Raw genomic sequence first — 27,127 nt, 5'->3', positions numbered from 1 at the left:
GGAACAATCGTATTCCCTCTGGGGAACAGCATATAACTGCACCTAACTCTTTCAGTGTCTTAATGCCTAATAGATTTTCTGGACATGACTTAGTAAGTAACAGGTCAGTAGTGTGGGACAATGGACCTACTTCTAGAGTAACTGGCTTTGATATTTCATTTACAATAGGTTTTCCTGAAAATCCAAGGGAAACATTTCTAGAGCCTGAGAGCGGAGCCCCTGGAACTTCGGCGTGACTTATAGTGGTCCTACTTGCCCCTGTATCAATCAGAAACTTTCTATCTTTCCCTAATACTTGACTATGAACATAGGGACCTTCTTGATCTACAGGTATCTCGATGAGAGGCAAGCCTACCTCCCTCTCTAGGCTGTTTCATGAATATGGCTGATACTCTGGATACTCAGACTGTGCATACTGGTACATCTGCTGTGTAACATGCTGTGTTGCAGCGATAGGCTGCGGTGCTGTAACTGTCTGTGGTGCATTCTGTGACTGAGGAGTCTGTGTAACTTGTTCTTGTCTAGGCGGACGTGGTCTTTCTTTAGTCTTACCGGTAGCTATGTTGTGTTTCAGAACTGCACACTCGTTTATAAAATGACCTGGCTGTTTACAATAATTGCAGTTTCCTTTAACGGGAGCTGCAGGATGACTGGCTTGATTCGGACCCCTTTTCTGACTGTCTTGAGGAACGGATTGTGCAACTAGTACTTTCATTTTCGTGTCTTTCATACGTTTCCTTTCATGTTCTTGTTCTTCTCTGATTCTATTCTGGTGATATTGAAGCATCTGTAACATTTGGGACGGGGTATTAGCTTGCCAGGTACTTTCGACTTTCAAAACTCGGTTTTTAATTTGTGGACTTGAATTCTCGACTAATTTAGTAACAAAAAGATGAGGGTATGATTCGCTACTTGTCTTGAGGCCACTGTTTATGGTAAAACATTTCTCAAATCTGGAATAATAATCACTAATATCTTCGTCTTGTTTCTGTTTACATGCTGAGATTGCATCCCAGTCTTCTTTTCTAGTTGTCAATAACCTAGGCAAAACTTGTATTAATAATTCTGGTAATTCTTTACATTTATCTCCAAGACCGGTACCTGGTACTCGTGCCTTATCTTCAGCTTCTAGGACTGTCCAATCGATCTTTTTCTCTCCCACCTCCCATTCTTTTTCTTTGAGTTTCTCATATACCCCTGCGGGCAACAAGACTTTTAAAATTTTAATGATATCTGGATACGTGTATTCTCCCATACGGAGCATGTCTTTTAATTCTCGGTGGAACCCTGCTGGATCTTTATCATGACAGGGAATTAACTTTTTCATCTCTAAGAGTTCCATCTTTGTGATAGGGGTGTAAACAAACACTTGTTGCATTTCACCACCCTCTGTCTTAACTGGATGCACTTCTCGTAACGGATTCTGTCTGTCTATGTAAAAGGGTTTACTTTCTGGGGGTGAGACATGAACAAAATGTGGGTTCAGAAACGTTCTGTATTTGTGGCGCTGTTCTAGAATGACACTAATCAAATCGGTACCTAAACCTTTCCATTTGTACTGGAGTAACTCGTTCAGGACATCGTGTAACGGACCTGGATCAGAATGTTGATCCTCATACAATGTAATGAGGTGCTGGATCATATACATACCCGCCAGTCGTTGCTCGGCTGGGGGCATTTTCAGAAACATTTGTGCCACTATTTCGTCTGGAAAAGTGGTAGAATCAGTAATCCATCGGACTGCTGATCGGACTAGTTCTTGTTCATGCATAGTACTTAACTCGCTATAACCGATTCGTGATTTCAGAATGTGATCGGTAGCTTGAAATACTTGTTCTAGAGAACCTTGTTCTGATGCTGGATGGTGAAAAACTGGCTTGTATTCTAGACGTAAATGGCGATCTGGAAATCAAGATTTTCCTACATACGCTATTCTGTCGGGATTCTCGTCCTCTACCTCTTCAGTATCAGAGTTACTTTCTTTCTCGCTTACTTGTGCTTCTTTGCGTTGTTCATGTATCCTTATTATTTCTTTACGAATCTTCTTGTACATACTCTCTATACTACTGATGGTCTTGTGCTTACCCTCGGCTATATTATCACTCCACCTTGTCAGGATTTTCATTTCGGCTCGATCTTTGGTCGGATAATCTTGTTCTCGTATTAAACAATTAATCAGAAACTTTAATAGCATGAGCTGGACTTCAACTTTTCTTTGGCACATGACGTCACTAATACTTTCTGGATCATTCCCTGTACGGATGAAACGATATATTCTGTCTAGATCTTCTTTCATATCTGGTAGGGTGACTAGATACTCGGTCACCTTTCTCACGCGTAATGAATATAAAACCATATTATCCTCGCCTGGGACTGGATCATAGCCACATTCGGTAAGGGCTTTTCTTATTTCTGCAACAGACTGATATCTGGGCGTACGCTGTGACGCTTGTGCATGTAATTCGGCTAACGTTAAACGCTTGTGTGGCGGCGGGGTTCCTGGAGGACCTCCCCCTGCGGCCCCTAAACTAGAGTCGTCTACTGATGCTCTTCGTCCTGGCAGAGTGGGAAATGGAAATGCAGGCTGGACTTGTATGGCGGGCTGGACCGGGGGTACCGTAACAGGTACTCCGGTGTCTGGAGGAGCGGGAAGTGCCTGATTTACAGGGACTGGCGGAGCAGGAACAGGATTTGCATATTCTGGGACTGTGTCGTCCAAATAGGATGAAATGAAAATATCAGCTGCGGTCGGTTTGTGACGTAGCTTGGTCGGAACTAGTGGTGGCGGGAAATTACTGGATGCCTCTGGGGTCGCTTTTGGCAAGCCCTCGGCAAGAAGAGGATACATACCCTTAATAAGAGCATGCCTCTGTCTGTCTGACTGTTCGGTTTTAACTCGTTCACCAATCTCGATTAATTCCCTTTCTTGGGCTCGTTCCAAGGATTCTCTACTTAGTTCTGACTTTCTGATTTCTTTTTCGGTTCTTTTATGAGATTCTTTGCGCCATAACTCGATGGCATCTTTCTGTGACTGTCTGGCTTTCTTTTTCCATAATGCTTCTTCTACTCTCATGATGCACTCGGCATCCCACGTACCTGATACGGGCCATCTATACTTTTCCTCTAACTGTTTGGTATACTCTACCCATAAATCTAGATACAATATGGCGCTTATGCCATGCTTCTGATACATGAAATGACCTGGACTGTCCCTAGGCGGAACAGGAACTGCTGCTTCTAGCAGACCTTTTCTGGTTTTTAACTGACGCAGTTTTGAAAAGAGCGGCATGACTGAACTATAATCTGGACACAACACAATACACAATAAACACGATAATTACTTCACACTCATACCACGACATTAAAATACATGAATAACATTCAGAATAACAGTTCGAACAGAATACTACCTGGAATACGGAAAACAGAATACATGAATTTTCTCGAGAACAGAACTGACTAGAACAGAAACTAGATGCACTGCTGAAACAGTACGAAACTTACCGGTCTCATACAGAGACACGTCAGGACCCGCATCCACCGAAGTGGACACTTCGTTTTGTGGGTCTGTGTACCACCAACCCACGGACCAGAGTCAATTAGATTGACCCTGTCTAGATACTACCCCAGCAACGGTACTCACCGGGCAGCAAGAACGGAAAGCCTCGGACTGGACTGGACTGCTTCGACGCCGGACGGACGAACTTCGAACTTCTGTTACGGGTGGGCCTCCGGATACCTCGGACCTTGGACTCTCGGCTTGGGCTCTGGTCGGGACTCGCCGCGTTCCTCCACCGCCTCGTCTGGATGCTGGACCGCCACCTCCGTCTCCTCCGTGGGCCTGAGGGATACTTGAAGCAGAAATATCTGCCGGTGCGCAGAAGAGTTCCGTCACGACTGCAGAGGGTCAGGGGGCCGGCGTGGCTTCACCGACGCGTGGGGAAAGGGCAAGTCCCTATTCGGGCGCCATTATGTGGTATATAAAGCTGCCGGGGCTGGATCTGGGATGAGCGCGCGCTAACATTTAATAACAATACACGATCATATATACTAAAACAGTTGCATTACAATACATACGATAGGCGGAGCAGTGGGTGTGGTCAATAGCAGTCGCGAAAGATAAGGGTGAAAGTAGGTGTAACAGAGGCGTATACATAGACATGTGATGCAAACGTAACAGAATATGTCATGAATGGGGCGGAAACATGGAGGGGGCTACCTAAGGAGCCGGGACCTCTGACCTAATGGTGCGCGCAAACTGGCAATGACGTGTTACTAGAAGAAGCTGGGGGCTACGAACTCTGTGCTAGGAGCAGAGACTGAAGTCTGGAGAGTCAGGGCGACATGTACCTAAGCAGTATCTAGTATCTGATGTTTAGAGAACATGTTGATAGAATCCAAAAGTTATCGGGGTAAAGGCGAACAGACTCTAAGACTGGAGCATGCATTATTCTACATGTAGTGCGTGATGAAGAATATTAAATGATCATTAATACAGTATTTCTCTAACATGGAGACGTAAAGGCTAGACTATGATGGTAACTATTGATGCAGTTCAGTAGCTTTAGGAATGCAGAGAAGGAGGACTGAACTGATAACTGGAATCATAACATACTCTTGGCAGACTCAGAGGCAGAGCCAGGCTGAACCGGGCACTGCAAGGCAGGAAGTAAGTGAAGGGTCAGGAACACAGGTGGGGGCTGTATCGCTCCTCAGCGAGGCTCAGGAGACAGAAGCTGAATCTGGTGTCCAGGCCCTTTTGAGGCCTAGAAACGGGAACTTTACAATGAAATAACGTGCACACTGAGAAACGTGGCAACGTAGCTTTACATAGGCCTGATATTCGTAGTATTCACGAGAACTGGAAACTGACATACTAGAGATGGACACAACTGTAATTGCGTCTTTAATCGAACATGGGGAATACATATGCATATTAATCATGCACACATAACATATGATGGAGGACGCGTAGGGACACAGAACATGGCAAAATTTACTTTTCCACAGCACCATGTCTCCTAGCCACCTTTCTTTGTCTTATTATGACTGTCCATCAGCTGTGGTTACAATGTGCCATTGACATCTCTGGCGTTCTGACAACCCTCTCTATAATGTTTCTGGAGATCCACTAACTCCACTATGACTACATGACCAATACTTCCATTGATGTGTGAGTCCTCTTGGTGTACTTAAGAAGCTGTGATAAGCTGCTCTCCATCCACCTCTATCTAAGCCAACTCTGCACCAGTTGGCCTCTCAAGAAACTCAAAAGTTCCAGTCCACACTAGTAAACCACTGCCATCATGAATTATTAATCAATCAATCAAGAATTTATATAGCGCAGCAAATCACCTGTGAGGGTCTCAAGGCACTGAAGATGTCGACTGCTGCGTAGAGGTTTGATCATTCAAACATCCTTGCCTTTAGTTCTCTTCTGAATTGCTGGTGTGAAGGAGCAGTCCTGAGATGCAGGGGAGGTTGTTCCAAGCCTTGGATTCCAGGTGCGAGAAGGTGCATCCTCCACTGTTGGTTCGGGGGACCCGTGGGTTCTGATGTTTACGGGGTGCCAACTGAAAATCTTGCAGAGCAGGCAAAGGGTGTGGAAGCAGGTGAATGAGACTGCATTGACTTATTCTTGCATGGATAGTAGGCTATCCAGAATGATGCTGAGGTTGCAGGCATCGTCTGTCGGGAAGAGGGGCATGCGAAGGTCTACAGGCTACCATGCATTGTTCCATGGTGAGGTGTTGTTCCCTAAGATGAGGACTTCTGTCTTGTCCATGTTGAGCTTGAGACAGCTGGTCTTCATCCAGTCCACAATGATCATAATGCATCTATGGAAGTTGGCTTTTGTAGTGGTGGGATCTTCGGTTAGGTGAGAGGATGAGCTTGGCGATGATGTTGAGTCCATGCGATCTGATGGTGTTGGCCATTGGGGTCATGTAGGTGTTGAAAAGGATCTGGCCGAGGGACTCTGCAGATGATCTCCTTGGGCTTTGAGGTGTATGGTGAGAAATGGATCCTTTGGGTTTTACCGGTGAGGTACGAGGCAATTCTTTTGACGGCGATTTCATGGATTCCGATGTCTATTGTCAGGATGTGATCAGAGACAAAGTCAAATGTGGAGGACGGGACCAGAAGGATGAGGGCTGCTGTTTCCCTGCAGTCCAGGAGGCTCCGATGTCATCGTTCGCTGCAATCAGGGCTGACTTTTGTGCTGTGGTTAGCTCAAAATCCAGATTGGGAGGAGTCCAGGAGGTTGTGGTCTTCTAGGTGTTAGGTGAATTGCTGGTTGATCGCTTTCTTGAGGACTTTTGCTGCACAGGGGAGAAGAGAGATGATCCAGTAGTTCTTTAGTTCGGCTGGGTCGACAGATATTTTTTTCAGTAGGGGCCTCACTTCAGCATTTTTTCAGTGCTTATGGAAGCAGGCCACGGTGATGCAGATATTCAGGACATTCCTGAGCTTGTCGCCGATTGTCTTCCTTCCAAGGTTGAAGATGCGGTGGGGAAATGGGTCCGTGGGTGCTTCCAAATGTATGGAGTTTGCGATGGAGATAGTGTCTCGCATGGTGATGAGGTCCCAGTGAGTGCGTAGTTGTTCTGGGTTTGGGCTCACGGGGAGAAGCTGGTTGATGCTGTTGGCTGCAGGAGGTTGGCATTTGAAATGTTTGTAGAAGAGAAAAGTGAGGTTGTCGCATAGTTCCTGGGATGTAGTGATGTAATTCTCGGAGACTGCGTTATTAGTGAACTCCTTCACAATGACAAATAGTTACTTGCAGTGGTTTGGTCTGGCTTCGATACGGTCTGCCAGGGCGCTCTTCTTGGTTTCCTTCAGGAGGTGGTGGTCCTGGTTGAGAGCGGTCCTGAAGGTGGTGTGGTATTCCCTTCCCACTTCCTTTCTAGTTGTCTGCAGTTGCATTAATGATAACATTGTGCACAATCAAGATGAACCTTCACCATCCTAATATTGCGTGCTTCATCACTGGGTCCCACATCTGGCGCTGGTAAGCTTCCTAACTGGAGCCAAATTGTCTTTTAGTTTGAAAAAGTTTAGTGAGGAGGTGATTGTGTGCGAGGTGTCTGAGAAAAGAACAAGGGGAAACTAGAAAAGTAAAAAGAATGCGTAAGAGTAAGCTACATTTTATTTATGCCTCACTAACTATAACATTAAAAACAAGCAGGTCTGCATGTTAGACCCTTCATGTCTCATTGGTCGAATGTTTCAGTGACCACATTCGATTAGCCCTTTCATGAGGACTGTTTTCCACAGAAAATAATACAGTGATCAGTGATTCATATGGAATGGACTGGCAGCACTGTTTCTACAACATAGATAAAGCCAAAAATGTTAATTTGCACATTTCATGATTAGATTTTTAGGTCATGTTTCAGTGGCATACTTTAGAGTGTGTTGTAATATGTTTACACACTAACAATCAGCTTTATTTTCAGTGTGCAAGATCACTGCACGTGGGCAAAAGCTCAATGAAGCTAAGGTGTCTTCTGCAGGTGTGACTATCGATGACATACTCAGCCAGTAATAGATAATTAGGCATGTGTTTTTATAAGATACTGCATACGATCCAATTCATGTGAATATAATAATGGATTAGGACACTACAAGCAAGGGCTCAATGTCAACAATGTGCAATTTATCAAAGTGGTTGCAATGTTGGCAAGTGGAATATTATTATCCATGTAGCTGTATTGTCATGAAAGCCTCACTTTCCATATGGCCATATGGCTTAGGCAAACAACTGTCTCCAGTGGTTTAGAGCCTGGCCTTCAAGGGGTGGTAGAAAAGGTTGTCATGTCTGCAACATCCGAAGCACCAAAAAAACAAGAGACAGCTAGTTCCCCAGGTTGTCTTCCCTGTGATTTCAGGCGGGGTCCAACTAGTGATGGAACGCCATATCTAACAAGCCAACCGCTCTAGCAAACACTCCACCGAGTCCATCCACAAATATAAAGGTTTGACAAACATTTTTTCAGAGTTGGTGAGGTGTCTCTGCACAGTCATGTCAGAAAAAAAAAATCTAATCTCACGTGTATGTTCACAAAAGTCAATAGTATTTTATGTGAGCAGCGAGGCATGTTGGTTTCTAGGAAAGTGTGCTGTTGCCAGTCAACCAAATATGGTTCATTCTTGAGCATATGTAATTACCAATGGTGTAAGTTAAGCAACATATGGGATGTAAAATGAAAGTGATTAAAGAAGGTAAAAATTACTGTAGTTTTGCAAGATGAGTTTCTTTGGCTATCATAAGCAATGTACAATATCTTACAAAATGGCAATTTAGTGTTACTCGGAGGGGCTATTGCAGGATCTGGTGATTATTAAATGTGTTTTGCTAGATATCTAATTCTGACCTCAGGTCGAATAGTATTTAGAAATCAAGTATGGAAGATAATGTGGCATTTATTAGCGATTCATTATTTTCAGAAATAGATAGTTCTTCTCTGGTTCCACTTTAATTCACCATTAAGGCCAATGAGAAGTGTTTTTAGGTAAAACACCAACTTTTATTCTTTAATGTAATTTTGGTGCAGATTGCTTTAGCCGCATCATAGTGCATTCAGTTTTATGTTGCGCTGTCATGAAATGTATTGCCAGTTTGTTAGTGACTTTCTTGCAGTGGATGCTACTTTTATGTGCAAGCTTCTGCGTTTCACTTTACATGTGTTTATGCCCATATATATAACATTTCATGGGCATTTCATTAAATACTTTCTTGCTATTACAATCGTGAACTTCCTTTGTTCCCATGGGATGTTCAGGCCCAGAACTATTTTTTTTGGAATGCTCTGTTTGGGGAGACACATTTGGTACACTTCCCACAAGGGCAATGGCTTGATATTTTTCAGAGGTATGTATTCAGAATTGTGCACATATAGGTCGGATCATCAAAGTCTTGTCAATCTTTTGGTATATCTGATTTTCATGTTTGAAAAATGTTCTAGATAGTACCAATTCAGCACACTCAGTTAAATATGTAAGTGGGATAAAGTAATAAGTGTAGTTGTAGCCGAGATGTAATGGTTTAAGTAGGTTTATTGAAGAATATAAATCTGAATCAAAGAATCATTAAAGCTCCTGGTGGGACTTTAAGTGCGGTTTCTGTTCACTCCTAGCTTAGTTTATGAACATTATTCAACCTGAAAGATTTCCTAGGGTCCCCCCACACAAACAAACCAATGGATGCCATTGAAGGCACCCTGACATCCTCAAAGTTGCTATAGATAATATAGCAACTAAGCTAGGAGTGCACAGAAACTGCACTGAACTAACAGGGAAGTAAGTGCATACAGCCAGGGCGGCTGCTGTCAATCCAACATGGGGGTGCAGCGCGGGAAAAAAGTAATTAAAAATAGAACACTCTTACCTTTCACTATTGGATGCCTGATATTCTGCTCCCTCACTGCTCCTTGCTGCTCCTCTGCTCCGTGTCCCAAGAAGCACAGGCTCCCAGACTCCCTACGCAATCCCAGTGCTTCTCTCTTGCAATAACTCCCAGCATGAGAGAAGCGCTGGGATTGGGCGGATCGGACCAGTTTAACGCTGCTTCAGGGACTGGGAGCCTGTGCCCCTGAGCACTGATGATATATCCCAGGAACAGCCTGGAGATATCAAAGTGCGCATGTCAGTGTGACCGGCAATGGATGGCCGGCCAAACCGACATGCGCACTTTCAGTACCTAAAACCACTCCTCCCCCCGCTGTAGGTGAGACATGTGCTGCCCTACCCCTGACTCGTGGACTGTAAGTGAAAAATAAAATGACAAATGAAATAGTTTATTGTCATTTTATTTTTCTTCTGTCTGTGGCATCTCATCGTAACGGAGAAGCCTCCCCTGGCATGTAGTTCTCTGCTTTCTACTACAGTGAAATCATGATATAGGTAGACTCACAATGCAGGCAGAGTTGGTATCCACATTATCAGCCTGAGTCTGCTTCTAGGCCCAGTTAAGTTTAAAGGCACACGTGCTATGTGGTTTAGTAAAATATTGTGCACGCTTTTGGGCACTGACAGCTGAGAGATCTGAAACGCCTTCACTATTGCTCAGAAGGCTCAGCACACTTAGAAGATTTACATTTCTCCTCTGTGGTCAGCTTTGAGATGCACAGGAGCTGCAGGAACTGCAAAGTGGAAGGTATAGTAATTTATGCCAGTTCAGTCTCCCAGAGATATTACATTTGTAGTATCTTACTACCTCTCACTAGTCACGCATCCTCAGTCTCTTCAGCAGCAGACCATGGAGCACACAGTGGAAGAGGGAGGTCTCTTCATCCCTTCTTAGCATGTGCAAACTGTCCTAACCTGATCATAGGGGTTTCTTTCATTATCCCTCTAACTAGCAGTGTCCAAGCATCCCCTATCCAATCAATGGCAAGCATCTTGGAAAATTGTTTAGGTGGTCTACTGTGCTGTCTATCACACTTTGGAGCATATTTACAAGCCCTATGGCCACTGGAACTTCACTTTTTTGACATTCATGTGGCAATGTGGGCTTCACCCTATTTACAAGGCAGTGTAAAGCCAATTAACGTGGCTTAACGCCGCCTTGTAAATTAGGCACCCTTTCACGTTATACTTAGTGTGAAAGGGATTGGCAATGGGTGTTGAGGTGGGCATTCCGCCGCAACACCTTCTGATTTTGACACTGCCCCATATTTACAAGCGTCTCATAATTATGGGGCAGTACCAAAATAAAGACCAAAAAAACAATTATTCCCCCAAACGCAGGTGGCACCCTTGCGCTACGGTGAAAGGGTGCCTGCGTTGGTGCTAAGCAGCTGCAATAAGCACCAGCGCAGGGGAAAATGCTTGGCTGCACCGTATTGTTTTAAATATGGTGCAGCCCTGTGTTTCAAAAGTGGCAGAGCACAGCGTTAAGCCAAGAAGGCCAACACCATGCTCCGTCACTTTTCTTACGTCAAATTAATTCCAGCTCAACTTTGCAATCTCTCTCAATGTAGCTGCTCTGTACAGCAGAATAAATCCACATACAACTTCCTGGCAAATACAAGATAAACAAATTTGAAATGTTACTAATCCAGTTAATGTATGAGCATGTAGATGTTTGAGTCGTCTGAATCTATGCTGGGTGCCCTTTTCACGTTATTCACACTGACGACTTGAGTTAAACATTCATATAAATTAGTGAGTCCGTCCCTGACTCTTTCACCTAAAATATGGGGTCCTTACACAGACTGAACCTAGAGATAATGGGCTGAATACATTCTCTGATGTACTCTGGTATTTCAACGGAGGGGTCCCACACAAAGAGACACCAAGGAAATAGATTATAAAACAACATGCAAAATGTTTAAAATGACTTCAAAGTCTCACTGAAAACAAACAGAAGTAGTTTAAAGTTTGAGATCTCTTTGGGGAATGTTTGGCTTCGATGAGGAACTTGTGTCTGTTGAGGAGTGAACTGCCATGGAGATTGTACTCATGTCCCTGAACTAGGACTGATGTCCTCGGATTTAGTGGGATCAAGTGGGAGGGCTTATGGTTGAAAGAGGAAGGCCTGAATCAGGTAACAACAACACATTTCCACACTTTTCTCATAAGCTGCAGATCTTTTCAGGCAAGATTGCATTTTGAGAAAGTGATTGAAATTATCCTTTAAATCCTTCCTTTCCCAACCCTTGTTGGGAGGAGAATATCCGCTTTCCCACCCATGTTTATCTTTCTTTTTTCATTAGAGATTTTGTACTTTCCTGCTCCTGACCCTTCTTACTTGCCCTCCTGCAGGAGAAAACCGAGCCCTACTTCATTGGAATCTTCTGCTTCGAGGCTAGCATCAAGGTGGTGGCCTTGGGGTTTGTGTTCCACAAAGGATCCTACCTTCGGAACGGGTGGAATATTATGGACTTTATCGTGGTGATGAGCGGGTGAGTTCCTTATTTCCATTTTCTTCAGTAGGCCTAGGAAGTGGGGGGTATTTGTGATGCTGACATCACTCTTTGAATGATTTATGGTGCTCCAATCCTATCAGGAGGCATTTAATGCTATCATCTGTGTTGATTATAATGTATTTTGGTGGGACCCACAAAGTTAAGGAGAATAATCAGATGTGTGCCCTGCAGATCCATCTGCTTGGGAGCTCAGAGAACATGCTCTTGGTTCAGTATCTGGCAGTAATATTTCATTTGCTCAGGTATTTCGTGAGGTAGAGACCAGGAATCCATATGTCATTGCTGTTATGTTTTGAACATTGTTTTCTCCTGACCAGTGCTGGTTAAACTTTGTTCGATAGGGTGCTGCACACTCCAGGAAATGTAATTTGCATAAGATGATGCACAATTGTTTGAATTTTGTTTTGAAAGTTTGATGGTCAGGTATGGAAAGATTTGGTAGAACAGAGAGGAAGGTAAAAGAGTGCTGAGCTGTGTTTTTTTATCTTAAAGATGGTAATGTTTAATGTTCTACCACAATTCTGGACAAGAAATATGGTGAAGGGTTTTCTGTCAAAAATTAAAAAATATTTCAACTTTGTACATTTTCTAACTGGCGGATACAATAATAAGACTTCTTTTGTGTAACGTTATGAAATTGTGGTGATAGTTTATGTGTAGCACCTTGCTGTTCTTCTTTTCTCTATCTCAAGGGCTTCACATATGATCCTCACATTTCTTCACATATGATCCTCACATTTCTTCCTTCAACAGAGTTACTATGGAAACCCATTTAACCAAATAAAACGTGATTTATTTTGCTTGTATGGGCGTACTTGAGTTTCGTATTAAATTGTTGTGCTTATCAGTCTTTAAAACAAATAGATTGCCTTTGTTCTAATTGGCATTTTTCCTTCTTCTCGATCTCCACTGGTAACATTTCCATATTCTCTCAATCATAAGAAAGTCAATCTTGTGCTTTCTCCTCTTCTTTGCCTTCAGACGTATGTATCAACTCACATGTTAACTGGGAGGGTGGGTGGCCATGCTCTTGCTAGGCTGACCTCTCAAGATTTTTCTGGAGGATCTGAAAGTGAGGGAATCCCAGTTATCAGTCTTTCCAAGTGGCATAAATGAAGAGGTGTTTGACATTTTCTCTTAAAGTGTTTCTGAATGCCTTGAGATGCAGCCGCGGTAGGTATTGGGAGACCCTGCTGGGTGGTGATGTGGGGAGGGGGAGGGGCAGGGTGGGGGGTAGTAAACTATGGATTACGGAGGTTTACAGGTATGCAAACGTATAAATAAATAAAACGAATTTCGTTGCGCACACTGCATCGCATTTGGGGATGCAGTGCGCGCAACAACATTAGTTTTATTTATTTATATGTTTACTTACCTGTAAACCTCTGTAATCCATAGTTTACTACCCCCCACCCTGCCCCTCCCCACATCACTGCCCGGCAGGTACTCCCACTACTGACCGCGGCTGTTGAGGTGTATGCATGTAGAAATGCTAACCCTAGTGGGGATAAGACAGTCCCAGGGAACAGAGTGAGTGGCATGCAATCAATGTGCTGGGAGTTGATTATCTTTGCCTGCTGAAGGCCTTGAATGCCCAATTTCTCTTGGAAAGTTACCTCCAGGAGAATAGAGACTCGTTCAGTTCACCGTAGTCTTCAATCTCTGATCCTCTGAGTGCACATTTATTCATCTTAGTATACATTCAGTACACTGGGGGGAACATCCATTACGACGCGGTGTTTACACCGCACTACCATTACAATGCTGCTTTTACAATGCAAGTCGTTACCACGACTTGTGCTGGAGGGCGCTCTAGGCTAAGGAATAGTAGATTTACTATTCAAACACCTTCCCTACTGTACGTAGGCTGGTGTTGGAATAGTACATCTTACTATTCCTAAGTCCAGCACCTACAGCGCAAGTCGTGGTAACGACTTGCGTTGTAAAAGCAGCGTTGTAATGGTAGTGCGGTGTAAACACCGCGTTGTATTGACATACAACCGTACACTGGTGATGCTAGCAACCTTTGCTGACAGAAGTGTAATTTTTGAACCGGTGTCTATTAGGACATAGACTGGGCTAATGGGAGTTAGGTGTATCAGGCAGCCCTTTCTTCAAGCCCCTTTTGTATTGTATTTACTGCTGCCTCCGAGAAGATGACTTCATGAGGCATCCACGGAAATTAGGTGATTGCATCATTTCATTTAGAGATGTGTTGTGTCTGTGTTGGTATCTCTGGTTGATGTCTCTTGTTAGTTTGCACACCCAATAACTGTTGGGGGGGGGGAGGGATAAACTGTTGTCCTTGCACAAAGGAAGCTTAACAGAATAAAGTTGTCATTAGAATGTTCGTTAAGGCTCGTTAATTCTTCTTAGATCTCACCAATTGATAAAGAGTATTTCAGAGTTTTTAGAGGGCTTGTACCCTGATAGTTTTGCCCAAATATATATCCTCCCTTAATTTCATCTGGTAATTGAAAAAAGAAAGACGTAATCTGATGGTTCTTGCAAACGACTAACTGGGTGCAACGTTAACATGATATTTTACCCTATAAAGCTCTATAAATTAATTACACATTGTATCTTGTATTAAGACTTGAGATGCTCTATAAATCAATGGAAGATCCTAAATCTGATGGGATGTGATGTATTTCATTAAGTCTGTGCATCTTACTGCCTGAGCAGGAGTTTCCTGCAGGTGTTGTAGTTGTTTTTTTGATAAGACTTGTACACACAATGTCAGAGTGGCCCTGTTTTATATTAGCAACCATGTTATTCATTTTACACCATGGTCAGCATGTAATGAAGGCAATACTTTTCTGATCATGTTACATTTTCATTAGGCATTGTCTCCTGCATTTACCTGAGGGGTGAAGGAAAGCTTTAAGTGGGTAAAGACCCCTCTATTTATTGATTTCTGAATCAGGTTAGGGATATCTCATGTCATCTGGAACCATTCCTGGATCAGATTGAGGAAAGTACAAGGCTTTAAAGTAGATGTGGTGTAAATGGAGTCTGATATTTTCATTCAGGTCTTTATATCAGTTAATTTTACTGCAGTTGGAAGAGGATCTGTGTATTGTCTGTGTACATTTATAAATGTAAACAAGGGCCTGGATTAGGATTGGCCAGTAGCCTTTTAACAGAATTTCAAAATAGGTGACTCCTGGTGATTCCTAACTCTTTATAGATTTCAATGGAGCAGTGTTTGGAGCCCATCCACACTCACTGGTTGTATTCGGAGAGGAAACAGTACATGCTGCTCAAGACAGTACTGCTATGCTATTATATATCGCAAGTCATCCAAGTTGGTGGATGGCAACAGCCGGGTCCAGGAAAACCGTTACAACATGGCTACCTTGTTATCTAAGGTAATGAGATGGCTTTCTCCGACATTTTATTTTTGGGTGGGAGTTTTATATTGTTCGAACTGGACCCGAAGGTATGTGAACTCCTGGGATAGAGGACTTGCATTCCTGCCCCCCAAACAGAGATATAGCTTCCAATTCACCCACAAGCTCTTCCTATCACCTTTTCTTGAAATACCAGCACTCCCTCCTCTACAAGTGACTTGCTGGGCACCTGGAAGACTCCTTTGTCAGGTTAGTGAACAGAACATATATTTGATTCAGTGTGCCGTGCACAGTGTGCATTAGCAGGACAAAATCCACCAAGCCTGCTCCTGTACGACTTCTGAGGGACGATGGGTGTTGTGCGCTGCCAAGATTTATACACGGCTGCATCCAATTTCTTTGTCCCTCCAGTCCTGGCACATAGACTATCACTCTGCCCACCAAGCCACAGGTAGAAGTGGAAGCAATTTGTAAGCTGCTTTAGTTGCTGCTCTGCTCCGCAACACTCCCACACTGATCATCAGTTATGAATGAAGCTGGAGGTCTCTGCCGGCCTAACACTGTGCTGACATTCCTTCTCTGCCAGCTCTGGATGACCCTTGTTATTCCGCTATGCGGCTGACGCTAGCTGCTGGCTGACAATGTGTTGACAGCATCACTTCACACATTATGGGGCCAATCTGATCTCATTTTTATTGTGATATGTGGCCTTTTCTTGTTCCTTTTGCTTTCCCTACCTTACTGATGTGGCTAAAGCCTTATTTTTTTTAATTACTGTAAAATATTGTTTTTTGTTTTTCTGTGATAGTTCGCAGTTTTTTACATACTGACTTGAAATTTTCATGGCTCCTATAGGTCTGGGCTTTCAGAACTACAAATAGTAACAACTCTGTGGGCAGCTGTGTAAATCCTCCAGGATTTTGGGCCACAGAAAGGTGTGAGCAGTACAACAAGAGCTGGGCATTAGGGCATTTGAAGGTCGAGAGCTTAAAGACCCGCCCATTCCACTATGCCCTGCACTATTATTACAGTGGTATGGTTCATCCAAAAAACAGAACAAACAAAAAACCTTTCACATCAGCTCTATAGCTTCCGCCACACCCTTTCCCTGTGTGTGTAAATATCCATCAAATCAACTGCAAAGCATCTAGAAAAATGTATTAGAAAAATAATCCCCAGTCTAGTTATCAAAGATATAGGTGACTAAAAACTGAAATCCCCACATACATTAAAATTCTCATGGTTGTTGTGACAAACATTGCCATTTTAGGCTTTTTTGGAGCCTTTGAAAATGCATATTTTGAGACCCTCTGTTCACAAAAACCATTATTTTTTTACCCGTTTTCAGCAAATTCAAGCACTTGTGAAACCAATAAATTATTAATTGTATGTTAAATGTTCATAAAAGAGGTCAGGATAGTGCCAAAAGTAAGATTGTGCGACCATTGGTAAAGTCAGCATATGAATTTACATATTTTGTGATTCAGGGCCTCATTTGCAAGTCCATTGCGCAGACGGTGCATCACTTTTTTAGAAGCACCAGAGGCACAGTGTTACATAGTTACAAGGCCACGTAAAGTCACTCTGCTTGACTTTTCATTGCCTTATAAATATGGTCCTCTTTCACGCATTGCTCTGCCTGAAAGGTGCATTCTGTCTGTGGGTGTTGCTGTTGGTGGTCCCAAGCAACATCCAGGAAACCTGACACATTCCCAGATTTACAAAGTGTTGTAAGCCTGGGAATGCGTAGGAAAACCTACGCCTGCCAGGGGAGGCATAGGAGGGGTGCAATGAGGAGAAAAACTTTTATTTCTCCTCTTTTTTTCTCTTGCTATGTGTGCTGCAGAAGGAGCAAAAGACTATTAATGATTTTCTTACAACATTCATCCCTACAATGCAGGCACCCTTGCACCATGGCACAGGGTGTCTGTGTTGGAGCACATCTGCTGTTTGTGCTCTTGCGCTGGGGAGAAGGACAGGAATGTGCCGTATATAATAGACACGGTGCCTTCCCGTCCTTTTATTTTGATGCACAGTAGAGCAGTAGGAAGGCTTGCTGCACTGCCGTGCATCAAAATATAGTAAACAAGACCCAGAGTGTCCAATTAGTCTGCTTCTCCACTTGTAGCAAAGACATGGCAAGGGCACCTTGGGGGATGTTGAGTGGTCTAGTGTATAATATTAGAATAGGAAACACACATATGATTCTGAAATGAAATTCTTGCTCCAACAGTGGAAATCAAAGCAGTGCTCTGAGGGCTTACGCTGTTCCATCAAGACAACTCTGATATGAGAATTGTCTACTTAATTCTCTTCCCCTGCCTTGTCTCTCCTTTCCTAACTAAACAGTGGCCTCCAAATCTGCAGAGTAAAAGAAATGGGAAGGAGTGCAAAACAGAAAACGGACAAAGGGGAAAAAGGATCATTACAGTGAGAGAGGTGAAGCAGAGTTAGAAGGGAAGTAGTGATGGAGATGTAGGGGAGAGATACCTAAGGAAAAGAGAGAAAAGTGTGGTAGCCAGAATGAAGGAATCAGAGAGGTAGGAAGAGGTTGCAGTGGTGTAGCTAGACCTTTTGCTGCCTGTGGCAGCCACTGCGTTTGCCGCCTCACGGCGACAACATGTAGGAGCTGTGGGTTGGGGGTGCTGGCGATGCCTGCGTGCGGTCCGCCCTACCTCCCTCCACCTACTTACTATGCCACTGAGATTTTGGTAATGAAAAAGGCAGAGAGATAGATAATGTTTTAGAGTGAGGTAGAGAGCAGTACAGATAAGGAATATGAAACACAAAGAAAGGGAGAGTTGTCGGTTACACAGAGGGGTGAGGTAGAGAGAAAGGTAAGGTATGACAGGCGAGTTAAAAAGAGGCAGAGGTAATAAACGGGTGGAAAGTTACAGTGGTGAGTATAGTATAGAAAGGTGCAAGGTAGAGAGATGTGTGAGGTAGAGAAAGGGGCAAAGGGAGAAGAGATGTTGAAAAACTGGTAAGGTAAAGACAGTACTGAGGCAAAGTGCATAGAGAAAAGAGGTGAACTAGAGACGTGAGGTAGAGATAGGGGTAAAGAGAGGGGGGATGGTTAGATAGAGAGATTTGAGAGGTAGACAGAGGTAGAGATAGAGAAGATGTCAATAAATATATAAAGAGAGGGTTAAGGTAAGGAGGGCCACAGAGAGATATGAGAGAAACAGAAAGAGAGACGATAACATAGAACAAAGAGGTAGAGATTGTGAAAGGAGTGGTAGTAACATGACAGTATTAAGACTCTGAGTAAGGTGAGGTAGAAGAAATAGGTAGGTAGAGAGTGAATTGGAGAGTTGAGGAAGCAAACAAACGATGAGGTAAATTGAGAGATTAGCTTGGGAGAGAGAGAGGAGAGAGATGAGATAGTGAGAGATAAAAGGTAGAGAAAATGAGGAAGAGAGAGAGAAATGAGGTAGAGAAAGAGCAGCATGACGTTGAGAGAGGTAAGGTATAGCATGATGAAGAGACTGGTAGGCAGATGCAGTAAAAAGAGATTAATTTGACAGGGTTAAGTGTTTGGAGATTTGTTTTGTGCAAGAAAGGACTCCTTCCTGCACAACAACAGCCCTGAGAGGCATATTTCTCTTTCTATGTGTGCTACAGAATGCACACATAGAAAGAGGAAGTAACGAGGAGAAATTGAGATATTTCTCCTCATGCGCCTCTCCTCGGGTGGTGTATCTTTTTGGTGCATTCCCAGGTTTACCAGTTCTGGTAAATCTATAAAAGCGTCAAAAACTATGGAAGTTGCGTGGGAACACCCACACAACGCCTTCCCAAGGCAGAGTAAGGCAACGCAGCGATCTGCACTGCGTTGCTTCACTCCAGATTTATGGAGCCACTCTGGGCCAATCAAAGTGGCCTTGTGTGGTTTCATAAATGTCACTTAAGGTTTGCGTTGCGCATGTACTACAGTGCGTGGTGCAAACATGACACAAACAGGCTCATAAATAGGCCCCCAGTTGGGACCACTCATTAGTGAGAGGTTTTTACGGACAATGAAGAGTAGAATTAAGGCATTAAGAGGTAAATTCGGGTTTTCAAGGTTTCATGAAGGATAGTGTTAAAGGGTAGTAATTGTTTTAGGGTTAAGAGAAGAGAAACACTAAGGGGAAATAAGAATTTTTAGGTTCAGGGAATGGTAGCATTAAAGGATAGTAAGAGGCTTTTAGGGTTCAGAGATGGGTAGCATTAAGGGGTAGGAGAGGGTTTATTAGGGTTCAGATCAGGGTAGCATTTAAGGTAGAAAGAGGTTTTTAGGGTTCAGAGAAAGTTAGAGTTAAGGGGTAGTAAAGGTTTTTTACAGTTTAGAAGAGGATGTGTTGGTCATAATAGTGTTTTTGGGGATTCTGGGCAAGATTGTGTTAAGTTGTAGTTAGGGCTTCTAAGGTTCAATGAAGGGTAGCTTTAAACAGTAATAAGGGGTTTGAAGGTTCAGGGAAGAGTAGCATAATGGGTAGTTCAGGGAAGAGTGGTATTAATGGGTAGTTCAGGGTTTTAAGGATTGGAAGCATTAATGTGTATTAAGGCAATATGGCACAGTTCGATAATTTAACAAATGCATGTGATTAAAAAGAACCTCAAAAGTTAACTTTTTTAGGTGCAATGAAGACCACCACATCATTACCTTGACCATTTCAACTCAAATTTCAAAAGTATAGACATATTAAAAGTCGACTTCATTACATACAACCAAAAATAACCATGCTTTTCCCTATTCCAGGGATTTTTCCACTGACCTTTGCCATCTGCTCGTAGCCAGGGCAGGATATCGCCTGGCTGCTGGGAGCATTGCCTACTTCCCTTGTGATACTTGTAGGGGGTCGTGCAGGCAGGGCCGGACTGAGAACACAAATTGGCAATTAAGTCAGATAACCCCTGGGAGGGGGAAACACTGCTGCTGCTTTTGTTACAGGGTGCGATATTGCAGCTCTGCTTCAAAACCGTCCCCCAGTAACAAAAACGCCCCCCACCAGCCCAAAACCAGCCCCCACCCTTCCGGCCCACTGTGAAAATGCCCGGTGCCCGATACTGCCAGTCCGCCACTGCGTGCAGGGGTCAGACTCTTTCTGTGGCCCACAGACGTTGACCCTGCTCTGCTGTTTTATCAGGTACTGACCTGCACCTAGTAAAATGGTGATCCCCAACGTGGAGATACCGGACCACCTGGCGAGTTACCCCTTGCTGGAGGATGGTGCTCCAGCCAACTCCTAATGAATGCCTGAATGCTCTCTCTTGTTATAGAGACAATCTGAAGAATTACCCTAGCCTAAAACTCCAACATATAAAAATATGACCTTTATCTTGGACCAAACTGTTTGCCCAAAATAATTTGGTCATAATTGTTCATGTAAAGATACTGACAAGCTCCGCCCATGATCTGGGTTGTTTATGTGTTGCTTAGCAACCGAAGGGAAATGCTTTGTTATATAGACGTGCGGCAGCTGCATTGGATGCAGTTGTGCGGGTGTTTCGTTCACTTTTCTTTTGTTCACCAAGCAAATCGCAGTAGCACTTGGGCAAGGGTGGGGTTTATACATTGTTTGCTGGTGAAATTCTTCCCTTTAGCCGCACATCTGCTCCACGCAAGCCACGTGTGCCAGCCAGCTCTGCCGCTCACCCAGCCCTTCCCCAGGGGATGCCCTGTGGCAGAAACAGGTCTTTTGCTCTCCCATACTTCTCTTAAAAAAAAATCAATATCTTATTTCTAAGATATATTCTCATTGAAATGTTGAACAATAAATATTAGAAAATGAATTATAAAACATAGTGGGTCGCCATGCTTTAGTACTATAAAATGTAATGTACCCCTGGCTTTAAAAGGCACAATTACCACGCATGCCTCTGTCATGCAATTTCATTGTACTGGCATGAATGGTATGGGGAATACTTGGTTAAGATCGCCACTACCCAGACCCGCCTCCCTGCCCTTAACCTTAAACATTCTATCCCCCTACTTCGCCCCCCCCCCGCCCTGAGCCTAAAACCTGCCCTGCCCTTAAACCTACCCTTCCCCTCTCCCTGCCATGAGGCACAAAACCCTGCCCCCTACTATAAACAACCTGACCCCATCCCATCCCAGCCTCTGCCCTGAGCCCTAAAACTTACCCCCGGGAGTCCATGCAACTACCTCAACCCCTTCCACGGCCCTGAGGCTAACAGCCCTGCCCGAATTTAAAAAACAGACCAACCCCCCCACCCGCCCTGAGCCCAAAAACCGTCCCACTCCTAAAAACTTCCCCCAAACCCAGCCCCAGCCCTTAAAACTACCCTGACCGCCCTCCCCCGTCCTGAGCCCTAAAACTCTGCCCTCACCCCTAAAAACTCCCTCCAAGCCCAGCCCCAGCCCTTAACCCTACCCCGAGCCCCTCCCTCCCGCCCTGAGTCCTAAAACCCTGCCCTCTCCCCTAAATATTCCCCCAAATCCAGTCCCAGCCCTTAACACTACCCCTTCCCCGCCCTGAGCCCTAAAACCTTGCCCGCTTTTAATAGCACTGCCCCCCCACCCCGCCCTGAACCCTAAATCTGACCCCCAACCCTTAAAAACAACCGCCCCAAACCCGGCCACAGTCCCAGTTACTTGTCAGTGTCTGGAGCTTCCAGTGCTGACCCTTTCTTTTATTCTCCACGCCCATCCGTACACACTACCAAACTATCTGCCTTAACCACGCATATGTGTGGTTAAGGCAAATGCATGAATTTAGGCAAGTGGGGTTGCACTTGCATAGGAACGGCCCACGTGGCTCTGCCCACATTGTTCCAGCTGTTTTCCCAAACTGGTATCATGCTCAGAAATGGCATAGCCAACGTTCAAAAACTTAAAAATTGTACAAGATCTCCACAGTCATAAGAATTGATTCTTTAATACTCATAAATATTAAAATATTTCTGCCTATGATAAATAACCTAATACAGTGTAGTTGGTACAGTTAGAAAAGTATTTCATAAGTAAACTCTGTCTGCAGAAGGCAATATTTTCCGCATTTCTTAATAGTGCCAATTGGAATGATATTAAAAGACTGCAATATGCAGTTGGCTCAAAAAGGACACTTTGATTCACAAATGGTTTTAAATTATGTATATCTTTAGTTTTATAGTGGTATCAGTGTAGTACAAGGTTCTTTACTGTGGCAGGATGTGGGACTCGGCGGCTATAGGGAAGGGCATAGATCCTGTTGGACGTTGAAACCTTGAGGGATGCAGATGGAACATAGATGCAAAGATTCTATTGTAGACCAATCACGCGCTTTCTTACCTCTGTGTAGTGATGGGTTGCTGTGCGGCAGTGGATCCTGTGGTGCAATTTGAGCAATTAGATACTCCTGAGAAGCGTTTTCCTTCAGCGCTGTCCAATAATCTTGGCAGCTTGCAAGAGAATTAATTGGCCACGAAAGCATGAGAAACCGCGGCTTGATTGAGTCTCGCTTGCGCAGACTCCGGCAGAGACCGCACTGGAAACTTGTTTACCAGTTTACAACACAATCAACAACAGCTAAAATTGTCTTCTGTTAAGAGGTTGTGTTTTCGCCAGAGTCCTCTATGTATGGAGAAGCGGGGAGGGACACTGTCACTATGCTCCCTCGGATGTATTCTACTTGGTGATCTATCTGAGGAGATCTCTCTGAGCTATATTTGGTGTTCCCTATACAAAGTGCTGTTGTAGAAAAGGTGCGGCCTCAGTGTTCCCTGGACTCACTATATGTGATAGTTACCGAGGAAGAGCTACATCCATGTTACAGGCTGTGCTCACTGCGGATTGTCAGAGGAGATGCTCATCTTCTTTCCTCAATACACTTCTCATAGTGTACTGTAGATGAGGAGAAATCAGAGCCCTCACCCTCGTCCCTCATTGAGTACTCCACAGTTCGATGTGCCCAAGGATTTATCGGAGGAAATGTGTGCCATCGTTCCTCAGTGAACTCCTCATAGCGTACGCTCAATGAGAAGATATCAGAAAGGTTCACCCTCACCCCTCATTGGTTGCTCTGCAGTTGACTGCACACAAGACATTATAAGGGTAGAGCCGTGACCTCTTTCCTCAGTGATTTCCTCATGGCGTTCTCTCAATGAGGAGAACTCAAAGAGAGTCACCCTCGGCCCTCAGTGGTTGCTCTGCAGTTGACTGTACACAAGACAATATCAGAGAAGAGCCGTGACCTCTTTCGTCAGTGATTTCCTCATGGCGTTCTCTCAAGGAGGAGACCTCAAAGAGAGTCACCCTCATCCCTCATTGGTTGCTCTGCAGTTGACTGTACACAAGACATTATCAGGAGAGACGTGACCTCTTTCCTCAGTAATTTCCTCATAGCGTTCTCTCAATGAGGAGACCTCAAAGAGAGTCATCCTCGTCCTTCCATGAGTACTCTTCAGTTCGATGTACACAAGGATTTATGAGAGGAAATGTGTGTCATCGTTCCTCATTGATTTCCTCATAGTGTACACTCAATGATAAGATATCTGACGGTCTCACCCTCAGCCTTCATTGGTTGCTCTGCAGTTGACTGTACACAAGACAATATCAGAGGAGAGCCGTGACCTCTTTCCTCAGTGATTTCCTCATGGCGTTCTCTCAATGAGGAGACCTCAAAGATGCTCACCCTCGTTCAGCAATCTGCTGTTCTCTTTACACAAGATATTATCAGAGGAGATGCTCTACCTCATCCCTGGTTAAGCTCTCTTTGGTATACTCTTCATGAAGTGGTACCCGAGAGGCTCAGCCTCGTCCTTGATTGATCCCTCTTTCACACACTTTATTTGTGGCCATATCAAATGGAAGGCTCATCCTCACCCACTCAATAGGCTCCAATTACAGCACTCTGTACGGGAAAATTCTGGAGGGGATATCAGTGAGGTAACAATGTCCGCGCCCATTATTTAGGAACCCCAAAGGGGTGTGCCCAAATAACCCCACACAACGTGGGTTATGTGAATAGAAAACAGAAAAGGCGGTATGTACCTGGGATCAATTGAGATCGGGGATAATTTTCTTTACAATGAGTGCATTTTTCCTCATTGGAGTTCTGAATCTATCAGACGGGCCATCCGATCAGCAGTATTTATTGAAATAGCCGGTCATTAATAGATTGCACACTTTCCTCTATATTTATATGTTTCCAGTTATCTGTTTTAATTTATTAAGGAACCATCAGAAAAGATCAGAAGGGAGGATCATGCTCGTCCATCATTGACATCTTTGTACAGTATTATTCATTCGGGGTTCTACATGCGAGCTGCGTGTCCCTACTCTACTACACCACTCCCTAAAGGATCACCTTTTATAGTTCAGGGCTTACGGGTCCCTAGCCCTCATGTGAAAACAAACTTAAAACTAGTAGTGGGTCCCCAACCACACTTTAATCCACTTACCCTGGTACCTCTGAGGTAATGTCCGACAAGTCCATAAGGGCTGGTTCCTTCGGACCTGAGTGAGGTTTGTAATGTGAGGGCTGAATCTGCTTTATGATGCCCAGTTCACATATTTAGCCTTGAGACTAGTTCTTTTGTGTAATGCCAAGCCTGAAATATATATGTTACAAGAGAGATTACTCTGCTAGCTAATACAAAAACGGTGAAGATATATATCAACATTAACACTTGCCCTTAAGCTACAACTCCGCTGTTTAGTGCCCAATTATTTAAATTCTGTGCCACTTAGAGGCAGATTTACTCTTTTTTAACTTCCTTGTCACTTGAGGGGTGGTTTTGGTATTGGTGCATGCAAGATGTGTGCAACTTGAGGGATATTTCTGCTGTGCATGGAATATATTAGCTGTGAAAGGGTTGAGTCTATGACAGCTATCCAATGCAGCATCACTGATTCTGTTAATGAACACTCTACGGTAACATGGCTACCATATCAGAGAAGTAACACAGTGGTCATGACACAATGAACAGCTGAAAGATAACATCGGGCCAATGGGGTTGAATCCTGATGATGCAAGCACTCATTTCCAGGACAGTGTATTGATTCATACACCATCATTTATTCATTTTAGGATGGAACTGGATTCAGTGTATCAACCCATTCCATGGCAATTAAAGACACGCTTGGCATAATCGTGCAGAGGTTCATCGGAGCAAATCTGGAAATACATCAAGAATACTGGAGATTATATTTCCTAGATCACATATTACCTCAAATGTGCCCAAAACCTCCCTCAAATTTCTCTTATGGAAATCCAAACTACTAAAATCTAAGAAAACGTATTCCGAGATGCTTTTGCGTCTTCTAAGATGTTCTGTTACTGAGCACATATTAGCAAATCTGAATAGATTTCCACGTGAAGTCGGGTGTTGCTTGGACAACTGGTTTTGGGCCACACATGAGGAAACTTCTAGTCTGATTGTATGAGAAATAAAGTTAGAAATTCGTTTATAACTTTTTAATGGCTAGACTATACTTTGCCATGTTTTGGCAAACTCATGCGTCACTGAGAATGTAGAGTAAAAATGAACCCCTACGCTAAACTCGGGTTTGTGACAAAAGGAGAGTGGCTTAAAGGTATATTTACTGAAATATTAAAGAGTTAAAGCAATCGTGCTTCAGACTAAAAAAAAAAGTTAACAGGATATCTGTACATTTCGTAATGTGAACACATGACCAAGCATATGCTATCAGTAGCAAGATAAAGGAAGTCCTTGATAAGGGTGTTTTCTGAGATTTTCTAACTAGGTGAAACATTTTTTGAAGTGAAAAGAGTATAATACAAACATATACCCATGTTTTTTAAATGTGAGAAATTTAGAGTGTAGAAAATGTTCTGCAAACACTTTTATGATATGGAACATTTTTCTGCACTTTAAATTTCTCCCACTTAAAAAAATGGGTGTATTTTTTAAGTTATAAATATGGTACTGTCTACCATCAACTGGGAGCAAGATGTCTGCTGTGTGTAAAGGCAACACTTTGAAATAGGAGAAAATTAAACTGAAGAGTTAACTTTATATTTATATGGATTCCATAAAACTCATCATTTAAATGTAATCCCATTTCCAAGTGTCCCATTTACAAACACCAGTCCTACTGACCTGTAGACAAGGTGCCATATTTATAACAAATAAATGCAGCCATTTGTTTAAATGGGATGAATTTAAAGTGAAGTAATATGCTTCATAAAACATTAAGATGTAATTGAGTTAATTGAAAGTGGAGAAAATCATTAAGAATTAAAGTTTCATAGAAATAGTTTTCTTCACTTTAAATTTCTCGCATTTAAGAAAGAGGACAGTATTTTTAGTTATAAATATGGCTCAGTGTCTACTTGCCAGTGGCGGTGCGTCCATTAGGGGTGTTGGGGCGTTGCCCCACTAGCTGGATGACCGTCCGTCACCCTGAGGCAGGATTAACAAATTACAATTTAAATATTATAAATCTGAGCGTGAGCTTGCACTCGCAGCAAACTTCTGTGCCGCCGGCAACGCTAGCTCAGTCATTTTACCGCCGACATGTTAGACATCGCGGCGGAAGGTGTGGGGGCGGGGCTGCGGCAGTGATTGACAGCGCAGCACAGCAGTCTGCAGAAACAGCGGAGCTGCAGTGTACGCATGTCAATGTTTGCCTACTCATTTTTTGGACTTGCCTGCGCATGCGGACCTGCTACAGTACCTTCCCCTCCCTCCCCAACAGCGAATCAGAATGCGAGGGCACCGGGCCCCCTGGGTGTCATATGGGCAGGCACTAACCCTGCTCTTAGCCAATCCTGGCGCAGTGGTGCTGCTACTGCAGCGCAAGGATTGGCTGAGAGCAGTCACCACGGCACGCAGTGTGACTGTATAGACCTCGGCTCGTGCGTGCGACTGGTGCGTGTGTGTCTTGACTTCCTC

At 43.7% G+C, this 27,127-nt stretch overlaps 1 protein-coding gene across 1 annotated transcript in view; it reads left to right on the top strand.

Annotated features, from left to right (window-relative positions):
• The window catches only part of CACNA1E (calcium voltage-gated channel subunit alpha1 E), a 1,292,345-nt gene that overhangs the window by 23,292 nt on the left and 1,241,926 nt on the right, over positions 1 to 27,127 (top strand). The window contains exon 2 of the mRNA XM_078643465.1: positions 11,767 to 11,906. Coding sequence (XP_078499591.1) covers positions 11,767 to 11,906 — 140 coding nt within the window. The remainder of the gene's footprint in view (positions 1 to 11,766; positions 11,907 to 27,127) is intronic.

Source organism: Lissotriton helveticus, chromosome 1_1, assembly GCF_964261635.1.
Source record: "Lissotriton helveticus chromosome 1_1, aLisHel1.1, whole genome shotgun sequence".
NCBI lineage: Eukaryota > Metazoa > Chordata > Amphibia > Caudata > Salamandridae > Lissotriton > Lissotriton helveticus.
The sequence above is the reverse complement of the archived record's forward strand: the minus strand, read 5'-3'. Positions and strand labels throughout refer to the sequence as shown.